We start from the raw sequence: 19,565 nt of genomic DNA on the forward strand, positions 1-19,565 counted from the left end.
ATGTGCTCTAGTAACCACTTCAGAGGGGCTGTGAGATCGTCCACCCACATCAGCAAAAATTTTTTTACAAAAAATGTGTTTTTTTGGAAATCATGGAATAATGTTTTCAAACCGAGAATACGTAGAGGAAGGGGACGGAGTGAAAGAAACCGATAGATAAGTTTGTCCCTTTATAAGCTACTTTTGGTCATTTGATTATTAATAGTCGCTGAACAGGGTCGTTCTAGGTGCATTTTTGACTTAAAGTAGCAGTCCAAATTTCGAAATGGGTCTCTATAATTCTATAGGTGCGATGTGTGGAGATATGAAAAAGGTATCACCACCTTGTGAATCGATTCGTCATATATTATCAAGAAACGTGTCTATTTCTGATGACAATAGTATGGTTCGGGTCAAACAACCAATTTTTATGGTTATTGGATAACTTACCGCGTTTCGGCGGCCATGCTCACACTCCACCTTTAGGACATGGTATTATTTGGCGCCGTATTTACTTTCACTCCTATGGTACGTTGGTATGTGCCAGAAGTAAACCCTCTCTTTGAGTTTGCCCGGCTGTACCTCTAGCGTTTCTTGGTGTTCCATAGTCCTTTTTAACCGACTTTAAAGAAGGAGGAGGTTCTCAATTCGACTGTATGTTTTTTTTATGTTTGTTACCTCATATCTTTTGACTGGGTGAATCGATTTTGATGATTCTTTTTTTATTAGAAAGCTGACGAGATGGTCCCAATATCACAACAACCGATTTCGATGATTATTGTTTTTAGTGTATATTAATTTGTTTTGGAATATATATTTTTTTCTATTTGAAGTCGGTTTTTGTTAAAGCATCTCTATTTACAATTATTGCCTGTCCTGGAAGACATCAAAAGTATAAATTTATAATCTTGGTGAGCATGAAGTAGACAAATGCCTCTGCAGTTGCGTGGTGGTACATTATATTTAAATATAACATGGACATGCTACAGACACACACAGGATGATAGTACTGATACTGGCCCAGCTTGGTACGTCCTTGCGTTAGTTTATCTGACTTAATCTGCATGAGAATTTATGAACAAGATTATCGAGAAAGGAACACATAATTATGCAAAATTTCACAACAGCACGACGCATCATTTTAATTCCTCTGACCTGCTTTCTTCAAGGAAAGGGATTTAATATTCTTCATATGTGTACGCGCGCGAGATGTTTTCCTTCTTCACGATATTGTCGGGGCTTAAATCATTGCGGCATTGTCGTGTAACGAATTCTGTTTATGGTGATTTTTGGATACGTGCTGTGAATTTAAATGTTGTTGTAACCCATTTTCACACAATGAGTCCAACTGTTTGATGTGCTATTGTTACAACAGTTGGCTTTTTGCTGAGTTGGGAAAATTGTCTACTGGTGGTAGGACCTCTTAAGAGTCCACACGGGTAGGTACCACCGCCCTGCCTATTTCTGCCGTGAAGCAGTAATGCGTTTCGGTTTGAAGGGTAGGGCAGCCGTTCTAACTATACTGAGATCTTAAAACTTATATCTCAAGGTGGGTGGTGCATTTACGTAGTAGATGTCTATGGGCTCCAGTAACCACTTAACACCAGGTGGTCTGTGAGCTCGTCCACCCATCTAATCCAATAAAAATAAAACTTTTAATTTCCTACGAATAGTGTATATGGGATTAATTCGAGTCCGTATGGAATGTGGAATGTGGCACTTTTTCTTCTTCTAAAAACGAGCTGTGGATTAGGGGACTGTTGTAATGGAAGTTGGTGGAATAATTCCAAAACACTTCCTATACGAGTGAACTTAAATGTTCCTTCATAGATTCGCGAGATTTGGAATTTCTGGATAATCTGAACGGCCTTATTCTGTATAGAATGAAAAGGGAGCTTTAGACCATTGGTGCAGCATTCCACACGAGTGCGGACGTGTGTTTTGTAAAGCGTAAACTTGTCATAGTGTGAAATACCGCTTCGAGTCTTATTCTGGCGTGATGTCGCGATCTTACCTAATTAAAATAGTACAATAAACCTAACAACGGTGATCTATTGCTAATAAGCTGTCCCATGAGAATGCTAGTGAAATTAACTTTGCGTCCACAACTCTAAACAGCCCAGGAATCAAAGTGGGGTAGTTTCGATGAAAAGGCCTCTTAAGGTCATAAGGTTTTATTTGCATCTGGCTTGATATTAAAAACTAAAGACGCGTGGTTTGTGTAGACTTTATAGATTTTTATGTTTTATTTATGTGGATAGAGTATTAATAGCAAATTATACAAAAAGCATTAAACTGGGTCTTATATTTATTCGTAATTCACCTACTCCTCGTCTAACTAACCTTTATAATAATCTAATTATAAAAAGTTGTTGTTGAACCTCAGCCTCAGCCTTGGTCTGAGTACTCGGGTATTACTGTCCTTGTTGTCTTTCTTTTGTTTTTAATTTTTTATTATTATTAATAGTATTGTTAAATCTCTATTAATATGTTAATGTAATGCATGCTGTGATTGCCTCTAATTAGAGTTGCAGTTATCAATTGCTCTATACATGTCAATGTTATTTTATGTCTTACTGTAAACCCTGTCGGTAATCCTTATATAAATAAATAAATAAATAAAATTCCCGTGTTTATCTTATTCTAGAGGGTTTTAAACTACGACTATAATGACTCGGCAATAGTGTACAGCCAACGTTCTACTACTAGATATTACAACAAGAAAATATGGGGTGGCGAGACTCAGTGCGTAGGCTGTATCGCGCTATGTCACCCGTCTTGCGACGAAGAGTTCGGCTAGTAAACTAACTCATAGACAACCCACTGAGTTTCTGGCCGGATCTTCTCAGTGGGTCGCGTTTCCGATCCGGTGGTAGATTCTGCGAACCACTGCTATTGCTAGGGCCAGTATTAGCAACGTCTCCTGGTTTGAGCCCCGAGAGCTTATCTACACGTTAGGGTTACACTGACATAGCCTCTCAGTCTTAGGTATAAAAAAGCTACCTCACACTATCACGGTGTTCGGTATGGATCTCGGCTGAGATTGGACTCTCGGCTAAGAAGGTGAGGGGTACGTAGGTGGGAGTGGTGGGTGGTGAGTTCCTGCAATAACGAGGTGGGTGTATTTGTTACAGATCTGCTACATTTGGGTCACGGAGGCAGCGGCGGTGGAGCGGAAGTATTGGAAAGGCAACACCATGACATCAAACTGGACAAAAGCAACGTACTACTGTTGGGACCCACCGGATGTGGTGAGTTTATCCAAGATATAGTACATGATTCTAATAATCATAATATCGGGGAACAGATCACGCAGGTTCTATACGGTATACACATTTAAATATATACATATATAGGTAATAAACACCCAGAAGAAGAGTAAACAAACCTGTTCATGACACGAATGTTTGCGATGTGGCCTTCAAACCCACGACCCTCAGCGCAACAGCCAGAGACACTAAGTACTGCCCCACCGAGTCAGTCTTTAATTAGGAAACTTGGAGCCGAAGAAGCTTTGGGCTTGGAGCTTGGAGCTTTGAGCTGCAATCTATGGAACTGCGTTTTGTTACACCGAATATCCAAAAATGTTACTCACTTCTGTAACGAGACATCCCCGTCTTCAGGTCAAAAATAATAGGGCTATTCTTAATTCAATTTTGTTGTGAATGAGCCGAGACCACGGTCATCTACATAGGCAAATATTGATTCTCTGAATGCGACCTTCAGATTATACAATTTTGGATGTCTTTATTATCTTTGTTTTTGTTACGTTTAAATGAAAGAAACTTTAAATGTCAGCCCAAGGATTTCGCAACGCATAGCCAAAAGTCACGTCTAATAATTAAATTCAGTCATTGTCTACAGTGAGGTGCACCAAATGTAGAACATGCTAAATTATTACGCTAAAGTGTGACATTGTATTTATTTATTTGTCTAAACTCAATACCCATTTGTTGCGACGACACGAACTCCACCTACCGTACGTGTCTGGTACTACGCCAAAAGCTTCGCGCAAAACTCTTCGTAAGGTCTGGTTTACAATACGCTTGTACTACCCTCAGACACAGCCCACTGCGTTTCTCGACGGATCTTCTCAGTGGGTCGCGTTTCCGATTCGGTGGTAGATTCTGCGAAGCTCTTGCTAGGGTTCGTGTTAGCAACGTCGTCAGGCTTGAGCCCCGTGAGCTCACCTACTAGTCAAGGTTACGCTGAAATAGCCTCTCAAGGCTCTCAGCTTTGGGAGGAATAAAAACAAAAAGTTACGCTTGGCCACGATTATGATCAAACAGAAGAAACTGGTCTTGAAGTAGAGCGTTTTTTTTCTTCCTTCTGTAAATAGGAAACTCATGATTGTCTCGTAGCACAAAAACAGGCAGGATGATGGTACCCACTCTTTCGGCGTCACAATACGCCACCACCTGTAAAACTTTCTCCTCTTGATTTGAAGTCTGTTAATAGACGAAATATTCTTCACTTCCAAGTCGCGTACTTTATTGCTGAAGACCGTGTCCTTGAAAGTCCTTCGTGGATTTTTGTACAATCATCTTCCATTTCGTACGGTTTTCGGTTTCCCTCAGGGCGATTGTAAGGGAGAGTCCGGAGAACGCGGTTACTTGATCCGACCAACGGCTTGTGAGCGGCCGGGGTGTCTCCTCTTAACCTTGAAATTACTAGATTACTCTTTAAATATTTGCTTAAGCAATAAAGAGTTGACATTAAAATGTTTGTAGTTTTGTTATTATAATAACAGAGATCGATGTTGTTTTGGCTCAAGTGCACAAAATTAATGTAACTGGTTTTAATATTAAAAGCGCGTATGTACTATGTGCAACCGGTATTATTTCGATATAAATGCTATTAACAAAATCGTTTCGGATTTTTATAGTCGATAGATTTAGGTTGCTTCTAAGTTGAGCCCGTAGACACAGATTTTCTGTTAGAATTCCGGTCGCTTTTTTTCTTGGCACGGTCAATGTCTAGATGGTCGGCGTAGTTTTTTTTTATTGCTTAGATGGGTGGACGAGCTCACAGCCCACCTGGTATTAAGTGGTTACTGGAGCCCATAGACATCTGCAACGTAGACGCGCCATCCACCTTGAGATACAAGTTCAGTTTAGTTACAACAGCTGCCCCACCCTTCAAACCGAAACGCATTACTGCTTCACGGCAGAAATAGGCAGGGCGGTGGTACCTATCCGCGCGGACTCACAAGTGGTCCTACCACCAGTAATTACGCAAATTATAATTTTGCGGGTTTGATTTTTATTACACGATGTTATTCCTTCACCGTGGAAGTCAACCGTGAACATTTGTTGAGTACGTATTTCATTAGAAAAATTGGTACCCGCCTGCGGGATTCCAAAACCGTTGCATCGCTTCAACACGAATGCAACGGTGCATTACGTAATTTATTATTACGTAACGCATTATATGTAATACAATGTATTGTATGTAATTGTATTTTCAATTTTAATTGATGCAGTAATAATATTGTTCCTTTTCCGCATATTTTTAAATGCATCCGCGGTCGCAGGGTTGCCTGCCGAAAATTGTAAACAGAAAAGTGCTACTTACAACTTATTTTGTCGCTGCCTAACTTTAATATCGGTGATGCTATTAGATATAGAAGTCGCTCTTTTCTATTAATCAAGTCTTTTTACGTAACAGTTATATTTGAAAAAACACCACCCTGTATAAGAACAGTTACACTCCAAGCTCACGTGTTGATAAAATCTAAAATAGTTTCTTCGCTGAGATCATTATTTATCATCTAAACCGACGTTATGAGAAAGTAGATTTATCATTATCTTATTTATCATTATCACATCCTGTAATTGTATTATAATTAATCGCCTATTTCAAACGCCGTTTCTGTTTTATAAGATCTGATTTTCTGGTAGTGTCGCCGGAATGAATTTTTGCGATAGTAACGAAAGAGGGAAAGATTAAAGGTTTCTTCAAGTATTTATATACATCTTTTAACCACACTGGTGGTATGACCACACACCGTAGCAACTGTTTAACAATAGTCCGTGTGCAGACTAGATAAATATAATTATAATTGTTAAGTTTGCTTGGTATTCAAACGTTGGTTTTATGCGAATCATTCAAGTAATAATGAAAGTTAAGCTTGTTGGTCGAGGTAGGGGAATACCCGAGTGCGAATATTAATCTTAAAACTTCGCGATTATAACCAGATATTAATTGCAAGGTAGGTATACTTCTAGTTACCGTCACCGTCCTATTTTGGTCACGAAGCAGTTGTGCCTTCCGGATTGAAGGATGGAAAAGCCGTTATGGAATATGGGTTCCGGTATTTACTTAGCACCACCCACGTCGTGAGCTAAACGGTCACCTCAAGCTACCTACAGCTGTTTCCTTATCTTATGGCCCTCGTAGCAGCATCCACTAAATACGCCCACATATCATCCATATAATCTCCATCTTAGTTCCTGGGCTTACTAATTCCAGGCCTAGCATGTCTTATACTTGATTTATGTTTTTGAGCACAGCTAAATCTAGCAGTTGGTATACTTTGCAGTGACGATAATTATACCATCTTAATTATACAATCAATCAGTATCTTTTGACAGTTTAGTAAATTTTGAAAAAAGAATGCTGTACAATCTGTATATGCAAAATCTTAGCTACATACCGCAATATGCAAAATCAAACCCGCAAAATTATAACTGGTGGTAAGACGTCTTGTGAGTCTGCACGGGTAGGTACCACCACCCTGCCTGTTTCTGCCGTGAAGCAGTAATGCGTTTCGGTTTGAAAGGTGGGGCAGCCGTTGTAACTATACTTGCGACTTTAGAACTCATATCTCAAAGTGGGTGGCGGCATTTACGTTGTAGATTTCTATGGGCTCCGTTAACCACTTAACACCAGGTGGGTTGTGAGCTCGTCCACTCAACTATGCAATAAAAAAAATACGGATTCTAATATTAATTTTTTTAATGGAGGTCTCAATTATATTGTAAATCAATTATTAAAGACTTTTATTTCAAAATTATCTCGCAAGACATATATTATTTATAAAACATTAAACCTAAATCTATACTTCTATACTACTATATAAATCCACAGTGGTTTTTACGGATGTTCCGTTATAACTACTGAACCATGCATCCGATTGACTTGAAACTTGGTGTCCATGTAGGAAATACATGTACTTAATGGATAGGCTAATATTTATATGAGTGTTGGACTCCCTACACCAGTTGCGGGGGCGTTAATGATGAGAATCTTTGTGGGGGTGAGAAATAATAATTTTAATTTTAAATGCCCAGCGAAGCGGACGGGTACAGCTAGTACGACTACAAATGTCTAATTAGAGTTGAATTCATAGACACATGAAGTAATGCCGTTAACGTGAGCAGCTTATGTCGCATTCACGAATATCTACCATGTGTCAAGTCAAGTAATGAGCCATTTCGAACTCATACACGTGCAATAGCCTCGTTTAAATTTACTATTATATTTTAAACGAAATTGAGAAATGTTTCGCTCGTGTATTGTTTGTTGAGATCGAGTGCTGAATATTAAAAAGGTTTTACGAATTTAAACTCGTTTTTTTTGGTAAATTTTGTTGCGAGCTGTTGAGAGACAGCAGATATGGCCTTTTTGGACGTTTTGTAATTTGATAATACATGTGAATGAATTTAAAATGACTATTTTAAAAACATATCATAATGACAATCATTTGCCAACGGACTCCGGACAAACTGGGGCCGTCTGCGCGTTATATTGACATGGAACGCCTAACATTTATACACTCGCTTGGTTACGCGGGAATAACCTAGGTTACCAGCTTAGGTAGGAAAAAAAGTTAATACAGAATTTAACAAATACGATAACAGCTATATAAAAAAGTGCGTGTGCTTTCAGTCTGTGTGTAGATTTGTGGCGGGTAGCGATCTTCCCTTAGTCGCTATATCCATAGATTCCTGGATATCATTTTGTAATACCACCATCCTGCTGATTTGGGCTGTCAATCAGTCATGCATTTTGGTCTTGTGGGGCGGGACTGCCGTTATATTTCAATTACGGTTTCGACCTCATGTCTGAAGATCAGTGACGGCATTGATGTTGTGAAAAAAGGCGCTAGAATATCAGTGTTATAGTTGGTAATAGGAAGGACAGTGATCCGAAAATGTTTTCCTTTAGTTTGTCCATCTGTCCTCCAGGTAAGACGCTGTTAGCACAAACGATAGCCCAGTGCCTGGACGTGCCGTTCGCGATCTGCGACTGCACCACGCTGACGCAGGCCGGCTACGTCGGCGAGGACATCGAGAGTGTCATCGCCAAACTGCTGCAGGACGCTAACTTCAAGTACGTTGCGCAGTGTCCTTCCCTCTATGTCCCTGACTGGTGGCTTTTTATTTATTGCTTAGATGGGTGGACGAGCTCACAGCCCACCTGGTTTTAAGTGGTTACTGAAGCCCATAGACATCTTCGACGTAAATGCGCCACCCACCTTGAGATATAAGTGCTAAGGTCTCAAGTATAGTTACAACAGTTACCCCACCCTTCAAATCGAAACGCATTACTGCTTCACGGCAGAAATAAGTAGGGTGGTGGTACTTTCCCGCGCGGACTCACAAGAGGTCCTACCATCAGTGATACCCGGGTCTTGGGTATATACTGGTTCCAGGACAAAGTCGTCCTAGAACTGTAACTATACTGAGACTTTAGAACTTATATCTCAAGGTGGGTGGCGCATTTAGGTTGTGGGCATGTCTATGGATTTCAGTAACCATTTAACACCAGGGTGGGCTGTGAGCTCGTCCACCCATCTGAGCAAAAAAAAAATGTCGTTCAATGTTTTATTGTGAGTGAACTTTTAGGAATTATTTGTTGCAAATCTGTCGGTTCATATAATGTAGCTCCAGTGTCTGTGTCGTGACGAGATGTTTTGTTGTTTCAGCGTGGAGCGAGCTCAAACGGGGATAGTGTTCCTGGACGAGGTCGACAAAATCGGTGCCGTCCCGGGAATACATCAGCTCAGGGATGTCGGAGGTACGTACGGCTACAAGCTATACAAGTCTCCCTAGAAGCCTCTATGAACTATCTTGAACCTAATCACGATATGAAATATCATTGATGCCCCTTAAGTTATGCAAATATCCCTACAAGCTTCTATAGCTTATCTTGAAAACACGTCAAATCACGCTACGGAATATCATCGATGTTCCTTCAGTTAAAGCTGTTGTATTCTTTGTACGAGGAGCACTGCTGCTTGAGATGCAGGTTTTGTCACCTAGTTCGAGCAGAGATGCAAAATATGATTGTGTTTCTATATCTATGTTAACAATCAATAAAATAAAAAATTAATAAAAATAAATATATACAAAGTTGTGTAAACATAGTACAGGATGGCCCATAAGTCCTTTGATATGAAAAAAAATTTATTAAAATAAAACTAATTACATTATGAATTAAATTTTTATTTACATAAAAAGCTTAAAAAACGGGAATTATTTTTTGAAAATAACATCTCCTAAATGTAATCCGTTGCGATCACGGCACTCTTGCAAACGACGTCTAAAATTGTCGATGACTGCGCGGCACGTCACTGCTGAAATGCTTGTCATTTCTCTGCGGATGTTTTCTTTTAGGGCCTCAATTGACCGCGGGTTTGTGTCGTATACTTTAGCCTTAATGTAGCCCCACAAAAAAAAATCCATCGAGGTCAGATCTGGACTACGTGGAGGCCAGGAAATGTCTCCTCTCTTAGAGATAACTTTGCCAGGAAAAAGTTGACGGATAACGGGCATAGCAGTGTTAGAGGTGTGAGAAGTGGCCCCATCCTGTTGAAACCACGTCCTGGCATTAAAGCCTGAAAAGTTTTGCAATTCTGGTATGAAAAACTCTTCGATCATAGCCACATATCGCTCCGACGTAACAGTAACTGCGCGCCCTCTGCCATCCTCAAAGAAGTAAGGCCCTAGGATACCATGGGCTGACATAGCGGCCCAAACAGTCACTTTCGGACTATGTAAGGGCTTCTGATGCTTAAGTTTTGGATTGATGGGGCTCCAATAGCGGCAATTTTGTTTACTAACATGCCCGTTAAGACGGAAATGAGCCTCGTCAGAGAACATTATGTTATTGAAGGAAGTAAACCGATTCAATATTTCATTCGCATAATTTTGTCTTTGAATACCGTCAGTTTCCTTTAATTCTTGAACCAACTGAATTTTGTAAGGGCGCATATGTAAATCTTTCTTCAAAATCCGTTGTAACGATGTCCTGGATACGTTTAATGCTCTGGCGCGCTTACGAGTTGACTGTGTCGGATTTTCGCGAATAGACTGTGTCACTGTGTCTATGTTTTGTTCCGTACGTGACGTCCTTGGGCGACCCAACCGCGGTTTATCTAACGTCGAACCGGTCTCCTCGAACTTAGCAACCCAGTTCTTAATCGTTTGAAGAGTTGGAGTGTCGTCAAAGTTGTGTAAACCTTTGTGTTCTCGATATTTACGCCGCGCAACGGTTGCCGAATTGTCGTTTTTATAAAACTCGCGCACACAAAACGCACGGTCCGCTCCGGTAAAACGCTCCATCGCGACTAAATTCCCAGAAACCGAAGTTACTCCCCACGCTTCCCCTGCACCGCTCACGCGCGCCCTGTTCGTTTTATTCAAATTTTACTTTTCAAAGGACTTATGGGCCACCCTGTATTAAATGAACTGAGCTGGAAAATTCGGACTCAGCTTCGGGAGTGACAGATGGTCCACGTTACACCTGTTCGGGTTTAGAACGAACCTACAACATACATATGAATTAAAATAAGAATAAAAATGAATATGCAATTTCGAAAAGGGCACATCTCTGAAAATGTAAAATGTCCAGGAAATGAAAAAAACTGATTATTTTCTAAAGCAGTGTAAAATTTATAATATTTATTTTTGAGATATATTTTAGTGTTAATTAGCAATTGAAAATTACTGGAATTATTATAAAATGGGTGTAGGTGGGCCTCAAAACTACATGTATATGAAAAAACGTATTGGACAAAATATGCGACATGTGCCCTTTTCGAAATTGCATATTCAAATGGTTCTCATAGCTATTCACCAGTCCTCGTGTGATTAAACAAAACGTTTCCTCCACGTGCGCAGGCGAGGGAGTGCAGCAAGGCATGCTGAAGATGCTGGAGGGCGCCGTGGTGTCGGTGCCGGAGAGGAACTCTCGCAAGCTGCGTGGCGATGCGCTCAACGTCGACACCACCAACATCCTGTTCGTGGCCAGCGGCGCCTACAACGGGCTGGACAGGTGCGCCCACCCCCGCCCCCAACCCCCCTCCCCCTGCCCCGCGGTAGCGTGTGACCAGTAGCGGATTTGCAGTCTTGGCTGCCCTAGGCCCCAAGCCATCAGCCGCCCCTTTCTCAGCGTCCGCCTTTAGATTAATTCGCGAAGCAATTGCTCTTGAGTTGTTAGGTCTCCTTCGGAGGCGCTTGGGCAGTTGTCAGCAAATCCCACCCCTCCTGGCTGAGCCTTTGCTCGTCCACCTGTCCTGGTGAAACTGGAAAGGCCTCCGGGCCACCAGTAATCTTTCAATCACAAAAAAAAGCATCCACCATATAGACTACATAATGAAATTACTTTATTGCCAATTTTTATCTAAATAGATTTAAAAATTTAGGAAAAACATAGTTTTATTTCTCAAGAATATGGTACATAAGTTGTTACAACTAATTATTTGCTCTAACATGCTCTGCCAACTTGGCATACTTGGTTATGATAACTTTTACACGAGTGTTATCAACTTTCAACACTTCATTGCGAGTTACATATTTGAATATCTAATTAAACATAATTAACTTGTACGGAGCTACTTGTTGTTGCAAGTGCGGGTGGGAAGTGTGGATAAAAGTGACCATAAGTTTAGTATAATAAATAATAATAATAATAAAAGCTGCAAATTTCTAATATTAATAATAAAAAATGAATAATAATAATTTATTTATTTACTACATAAACTCTTAAATCATGACTTAGAATACTATTTACATATTTAACAAATTGAGAGATTACGTAGATGGCATCAACAATATAAAATTAACCAATGATCCTCTCACTAGGCATAGCCTGTATCGTGAGGACCAAAATGCGACTTACTATGTATATAATTGACCTCAAAACGACATCACTATTATTAATAATTATTACGCTCAAAAACATGCGTTACAAGATTTAACATAATAATATAATATAATAAAAAAAATTGAGTAATAAAAAGAATACATCAAATAATGTTGGGCCGCCCCCCCCCCGCCCCGCTGTGGCGCGCGTCGTGACGTGTCGTGCGCGTTGCAGGCTGGTGCAGCGGCGCAACAACGAGAAGTACCTGGGGTTCGGCGCGGGCGGCGCGGGCGGCGGCGCGGGGCGGCGGGCGGCGCTGCAGGCCGCGCACAACGACGCCAGCCCGGCCGCCGCGCCGCAGGACGAGGACCGCGAGCGCGACGCCTGGCTGCGCAAGGTGCAGGCCAGGGACCTCATCGACTTCGGCATGATACCGGTCAGTGCGCACACATTTTATTTATTTATTTATTTTTGCTTAGATGGGTGGACGAGCTCACAGCCCACCTGGTGTTAAGTGGTTACTGGGAGCCTATAGACATCCACAACGTAAATGCGCCACCCACCTTGAGATATAAGTTCTAAGGTTTCAAGTATAGTTACAACGGCTGTCCCACCCTTCAAACCGAAACACATTACTGCTTCACAACAGAAATAGGCAGGGTGGTAGTACCTACCCGCGCGGACTCACAAAGTCCTACCTCCAGTAAATACGCAAATTATAATTTTGCAGGCTTGATTTTTATTACACGATGTTATTCCTTCACCGTGGAAGTCAATCGTGAACATTCGTTGAATACGTATTTTATTAGAAAAATTGGTACCTACCCTCGTGCGGGATTCGAACACCGGTGCATCGCTCGACACGAATGCACCGGTCGTCTTATCCGTTAGGCCACGACGAGTTCAGTATGTATGCAGTGCCGTGTTCCGCTTGCAGGAGTTTGTCGGGCGCTTCCCCGTGCTCGTGCCCTTCCACAGCCTCAGCCAGGACCTGCTGGTGCGGATCCTGACAGAACCTAAAAACGCGATGGTGAGCACTACACAATCGGCGGCCAAAATTATATGGATAGGCTGCTGATTATCAATATTTTTAATACGCTTTTATTAGCTTCAGACGTGCTTATGTAACGGAATCTTTGAATATGATTTTGACCCTCTTTAAAACGTCGGATTAACTCTATATTTGGTATACTTATTAAGGACCGATGAAAATTCAATATGAAACAAAAAAATTGAAAAAATTGAATATCTACTAGAAAATTAAAAATAACCCCACTGTTTTTTTACAATAAAATCATTTTTTCTTACACTATTTTTAATTCAAATTTATTAAAATTTATTTTCTATTTTTTAGTTGGATTTTCTATAAAAGCGTATTTTGTTCGTTTTTTTTAACTATTATTTATTAATGAAATATGTTTGACCTGTTAGTACGCAATGATCGCCATGATTGGCTTTATTGAAACGGATACTTTAGCCTATATTTATGTATACTCTGTGTACAAACGTCAATTTTGTTTTGATCTTATGTATAACCTCAAAACATTTATAATTTTAACTCTAAGCGTAAAGGCATTTTTGATAACTTGGATACTGTTAAAGCTATAGTCTTATTGATTAATGCGGTGTAAAGCAATCAGAGAGTAATTTTTAGAAATATTGAATTTAGTTATTGGAGAAAAAATATTGAAATTAATTATGAAATGAACCGTTGAGATTGATGAAAAGAACGCTAAAATTGTTCAAAGATAACGGCTTCACTTTCTGTATGCTACCGACGATGTCGTTACCTTGAAAAGTGATAACATTCTCATGTAATCATCAAGAAATTAACTACAGTGAATATAGATGAGATATTTAAATTAGATTCTCAAATTGGAAATTAACCGTATTAAAAAAAATGACAACTTTTTTTTATTGAGTGACCATTGATACTTAAATCTCATGTCTGAAGGCGAATTGTTTATGTGTGTTGTCAAATGTGTTCTATTGTTATAAAATAAAATAAAATATGGTTAAGAATGTTACAGCATATAGACTGGGTCTTTTTGGCGGGAACGCGAAGAGTGAAGTTGTGTGATTTGTTTTATTTCATCTATTTAGTGTTTCTTCAGGTTTAAATGTGTAGTAACGGTGGCTTATTGACTGTTTAATATCTGTGAAAGTGCACAAATGTGAGAAAATGAAACCAATCCGCTGGACGTAACTTATCGGGATCTTCCAAAAAGTCCACTGAAAAAAATCTCAGTAAATGACCATCATTTTACTCAGATTATATTTCACCCCATATCATCTCATTTCATTTAATTTCATCCCAGTTGATTAATGTCTCAAATTAATCATCTTCATTCCATATTATAATTTTTCATAAATATAAGAATATAAATAAAAATAAGACATGACTTAAAGGTCTTAGTTACCAGGTGATAAAATCTCTTAAAAAAAGCATATAGACTAAGCGTACAACTGTTCACTGGGCGCCGCGCCCCCCCACGGCCCCCCGGTGCGGGAGACGGGGGGGACGTATGGGGGCGCGGTGCCCAGTTAGGGGCCGGTGTCCGACCGTTCTGTCGCGCGCGCAGGTGGCGCAGTACAAGCTGCTGTTCGCGATGGACAAGTGCGAACTGTCGTTCAGCGACGACGCGCTGCGGGCCGTCGCCGCGCTCGCCATGGAGCGACGCACCGGCGCGCGCGGCCTGCGGGCCATCATGGTGCGCACCCATACACGCACACGACACGACACACGACAACGCTCAGAAACACTCTACATACACCAGAACTTAAACTGTCGATCTCAATTATTTCTTAACACTCAGACACAGCCCACTGAGTTTCTCGCCGGATCTTGTCAGTGGGTCGCGTTTCCGATCCGGTGGTAGATTCTGCGAAGCACGGCTCTTGCTAGGGTTCGTGTTAGCAACGTCGTCAGGTTTGAGCCCCGTGAGCTCACCTACTATTTAAGGCGACGCTGATATAGCCTCTCAAGGCTATCAGCTTAGGTAGGGAAAAAAATTTATTTAATTCACGATAATCATTCATTAGTTCTCGTCACGTATGTTTGTGAAAATAAAGATGGCTAAGAGTGTCAACCGCTCAGTTTTTGGTGTCGAGACAAATATAATACTTTACTCAGCCTATTTAAAAAAAAAGAAACTATGTTTTGGTTGGGAGTATTGAAAGAGCTTAAATTTTTTATTTTATTGCTTATATGAGTGGACGAGCTCACAGTCTACCTGGTGTGAAGTGATTACTGGGGTCCATAGACATCTACGACGTAAATGCGCCACCCACCTTGAGAGTGAGTTCTAAAGTCACTCTCAAGGTGGGTGGCCTGGGATGAGTTCTAAAGTCTCAGCATAGTTACAACGGCTGCCCCACCTTTCAAACCGAAACGCATTACTGCTTCACGGCAGAAATAGGCAGGGCGGTGGTACCTACAAGTGCGGACTCACAAGCGGTCTTACTACCAGTAATATAGGTAGAATTTGTTTCTTCAATTTTGTTTTCTACTTTAAGTTTGTTACATTGCTTTCCAGGAAAGTCTTCTGCTGGAGATAATGTTCGAGATCCCGGGGTCGGAGATATCCAGCGTGCACGTGCACGAGGGCTGCGTGTCCCGCGGCGAGCCCCCCCGCACCGCGCGCCGCGCCGCCGCCCCCGCGCCCGCCCCGCGCGACCCGCACCTGCACGACTGGCCCGAGCTCAGGATCACCAACTGTACGTACTGTTACAACCCTAGTGTGAAGAGCCCTAACCAAGCTGCACGATCAGCGTTCCCGAGCCCTCCTGTTCCGTCCGCTCAGCCAACAGTCAGTCTTCTCCTATCCCCTGACCTGAGCGGCCGACTCCCAACTCTTAATCAGTGCGCATGACTATCATCGGACCTCCATAACTTTGTATTTCATTTTTTTAAATCTAAGTAGCGAAACCCGCTATAACAGTACGCACGCGCGGTGCAGCGTAGGACTTCTGGAAACTTGCAATTTACTTTGTAATGTCGTTTATACAAAAATTTGTAAAGAAAAAAAAATTACAATTGTATTGCAAACTGTACGTTTCTTGAACTCCTGTACACAACAATACTTATCTCATTTGCAGAACGACAGCGGAGCGAGGGTCGCGCGTGCCGCTCGACGTACGAGCCCACGGACCACATGGCGAATACCATTATAATTACTTCCTTCAGTAACAAATGGCTCCATTCACTCATTCTACGGACACTTGAATGTTTCAATCTCATTGCGGGGGCCGCTCGTCGTTGTATGGCGCTGTTGTCCCGGACCCCGCGACCCCCGGGGGCCCGTTGGACCCCGCCTGCCGGCTATGGCGCGTGGCAACCAAAAGACAATTATTCGGATGTCAATTGCAGTGATAGGTTTGAAACGCTCCTGCATACACATGTCTGAGACAAAACTGATATCGAATGAATGTGTTTCAACGATATAGAAATAAAGAAACATTTTCTTTTGATTTAATTTCCAACTGCGCCGATGTTGTCAGTTCGCAACAGCGACCGAGCCGTGAGCAAACCGACGACGTTCACGATCGAAATCACGTTCGTGGGTAGGTCATTATAAATAGATAGTTTTCAGGAAATCTTTAATGTGTGTAATGTAAAAAAATTATCTTGAACATAATTTGAAATTTCATCGCCCCACACTGTGCCGCAATATGCCGCAGTGTGCCGCTATATGCCGCACTGTGCCGCTCTGTGCCAATTTATTGCTGAAAGATTTAATTTTTTCGTTTCGAGATCTCAACATCATAATTATGTTTTAACCAATTTTTTTTCAGTAAAATATTCTATATTCTATTATAGGATTCTTAATTTGTGATTAAATCGCAAAAAAAAAATGACGCAATTTTCGGATTCCTAATTGAGGTCCTCTACCTAAAAGGCTTCTTTAAAATGAGCAAAAAAAAGTTTTGTTTTAATTGATTGCCAAACACAAAAAAATATATATTGAAAAAGTTTTGAAAACTAGGGCTGTTATTGTTTGCTTTAGATTTAAACTATTGGTTAGGTGAGTCAGGTCCTCGTCTCGACGTCATGTAAATTACTGTAAATATTAAAAAATAATGAAAATAGTAAAAAAAAAAACGGTTCTTAATATTAAGGTCTAAATAAATAGACAGGTTTGTAATGTTTTCCCGCGACCACAAGTACGACAGTTGTTGATAGACACAAAACTTAACTGAAAAATGCTTAGATTTATTTAAGTCGGCTACACTGTTTTGATTTTTGTTATGGTTTATACATTCATATTTTTTATTTATAAATTTAATTATAGAAGTTGTGATGTGATTATTAATGAGAGAGAGAGAATTTGTGAAAATCTCAAAAAGGTTTTTAACTATCTTGTGATAAATAGGTGTAATCACATTGCAGACACATTAAATAGTCTAAGTCTATTTTCCAATAAAATAAAAATAAGACAGTAGTTGACTTTGTTTTTATTTAAAACCTGTTATTTTTTTTATATACAATGGGTTTTCTGGCCTTCACAGATTGCAAATATCAGATAATACAAAATAATCATGTAATATGCTAAATTAGATTAGATAAGATAAGTTAATATATAATCATTGTTATATAATAAATTTCATCTACGAAACATTCCCAAATGTTAGAACCACTCCCTCCCCCCAACCCTCCACCCCCGTCCCCGCACACCCGCAGACCTCTATTTCCTTTCTGTGAAGATGGTTGGCATAGCAGACTATAGTTTATTGCACACCAAAACATAATTTTCAGATAATTTTTTCCACAAAGAGAGTTCTGGAAAAGATTTGGAAGGTATGTTACTTCGTACTCTTTTCACTCGTAACAACGCGGTGCTTCAGGAATACGACGTAGTTTCCACAATTGTTACTATTACATAAACTTGTTTTAATACGTTTCCAAATATATTATATATTTTCTGTTTTTAGGTTTTTTCCAAAATCGATTTCCACACATTAGACTACAAAGTTTCTTTTCTCGCTGATCTTCTTATGGCTCTCTGTTTTAACGATATCCAATAGAATGTTGACCAAATCATAAACGTCTTGATAAGTGGTGTACAGAGCCGCCGGCGTCAAACGTATTACGTTCGGTTCCCTAAAATCCTGTACCACGCCTCTTTGTTTTAGGGCAATGCTTATTCTGTACGCGTCATCGTGCTCTAAGCAAACGTGCCCACCCCTTTTGGCGTCTTCTTTCACATTACCGACGGAAAAACCGTATTCAGATAATCTATTCTCGATCAAATACATCAAATAACCAGTTATGTGAAGCGATTTCTTTCTAATATTGCCTATACCTGCTTCTTTAAATATTCTTAAGGATCCTTCTAAAGTTGCCATTGAAAATATTGTGGGAGTCCCGATCTGCCATCCGCTAGCATTTTGCTGGTGATCAAATTCCTGATTGAGTTGAAACTGCGTGTGTGGTTTGTTCCCGTACCATCCAGTTAGCCCTGGGAGTAATTTGAAATGTTTCCTATTAATGTACAGAGCTGCCGACGAGCCGGGACCACCATTCAAGTACTTATAAGTGCACCAAATAGCGAAATCTGCGTCTAAAGCCTTTAAATCTATCTCAATAGCTCCGATTGCGTGACAAAAGTCCCACCCAATAAAGATGTTTCGTTCTTTGGCAGCTTTAGTGATTTTAGTCATGTCTAATATCTGAGCGCTTCTGTAATAAACTGCAGGCAGTAAAATGATGGCCACATCTTCAGTCATTGCTTCAATAATGTCATCCTCGGACATGAATTTTCCATCACGACTTTTGACCAGTTTAACCGCGTCTCTTGGGTTGAGTCCCTTTAGTCTTATTTGACCATCAACAGCGTATCGATCCGTCGGGAAATTAATATCGTCAACCAAAATCTTGTATTTTTCTGCGGTCGGCTTGTAGAAAGTGCTGATCGTCTGGTGTATATTAATGGTGGTGCAACCTGTTATACTGATTTCGTCAGGATCTGCTCCGACTAAGGGTGCCATGATGTCAGCCAAGAATTCGGAGTACAAGAAGTATTTTCCCTGATCGACGTTCCACATCTTGATGCCTTCGTCTTTCCATTTATTTAGAACTTCATAAAGAGTTTCTTCAGCATCTTTACAGGCAAGTCCGAGAGAGTTGCCGCACATGTAGATCGTACCCTGTTTTATGTAAAACCGTTGCCTGAAATGTCCCAATTGGTCGTTATTGTCCAGAAATTTTGGAAATTCTGGTCCGTCTTGATACTCGTACATATTATTAAACTTATAACGTATGTAAATGCGATGTTCCTGAAGTTCTTACTAGTTTCCGCAGCTGGTGAATCTTATTTATATGTAAAAAGCTTTCATACGCTGCAACGCTATCAGATAGAGGGAACAAATAAGGGGGTATTTGAAATTTAATAACTTGTAAAAGTCACATTGCTCTATTGCAGTGTCCATGTCTTGTAATTGACAAAATATATTTTTTGCCATTTATATATCGAAAAATGTTCGTATAGATACTAGAG

The 19,565-nt window shown here is 40.4% G+C and overlaps 2 protein-coding genes across 2 annotated transcripts in view; one reads left to right on the plus strand and one right to left on the minus strand.

Moving 5' to 3' along the window:
* LOC101741058 (ATP-dependent Clp protease ATP-binding subunit clpX-like, mitochondrial) overlaps positions 1–17,510 on the plus strand; it is a 59,342-nt gene extending 41,832 nt beyond the window's left edge. The window contains exons 5-13 of the mRNA XM_038018536.2: positions 3,114–3,230; positions 8,169–8,313; positions 8,909–9,000; positions 11,106–11,259; positions 12,304–12,505; positions 13,007–13,099; positions 14,652–14,780; positions 15,606–15,786; positions 16,168–17,510. Of these exons, the coding sequence (XP_037874464.1) occupies positions 3,114–3,230; positions 8,169–8,313; positions 8,909–9,000; positions 11,106–11,259; positions 12,304–12,505; positions 13,007–13,099; positions 14,652–14,780; positions 15,606–15,786; positions 16,168–16,169 (1,115 nt within the window). The 3' untranslated portion in view covers positions 16,170–17,510. The remainder of the gene's footprint in view (positions 1–3,113; positions 3,231–8,168; positions 8,314–8,908; positions 9,001–11,105; positions 11,260–12,303; positions 12,506–13,006; positions 13,100–14,651; positions 14,781–15,605; positions 15,787–16,167) is intronic.
* On the minus strand, positions 17,508–19,345 carry Kynu (kynureninase). Its single transcript, NM_001142927.1, has one exon. The coding sequence runs from the start codon at positions 19,306–19,308 to the stop codon at positions 18,028–18,030; it is 1,281 nt and encodes a 426-aa protein (NP_001136399.1). The 5' UTR covers positions 19,309–19,345; the 3' UTR covers positions 17,508–18,027.
* Positions 19,346–19,565: the final 220 nt, after the last annotated feature.

This window comes from Bombyx mori, chromosome 21 (assembly GCF_030269925.1).
Source record: "Bombyx mori chromosome 21, ASM3026992v2".
Classification (NCBI taxonomy): domain Eukaryota; kingdom Metazoa; phylum Arthropoda; class Insecta; order Lepidoptera; family Bombycidae; genus Bombyx; species Bombyx mori.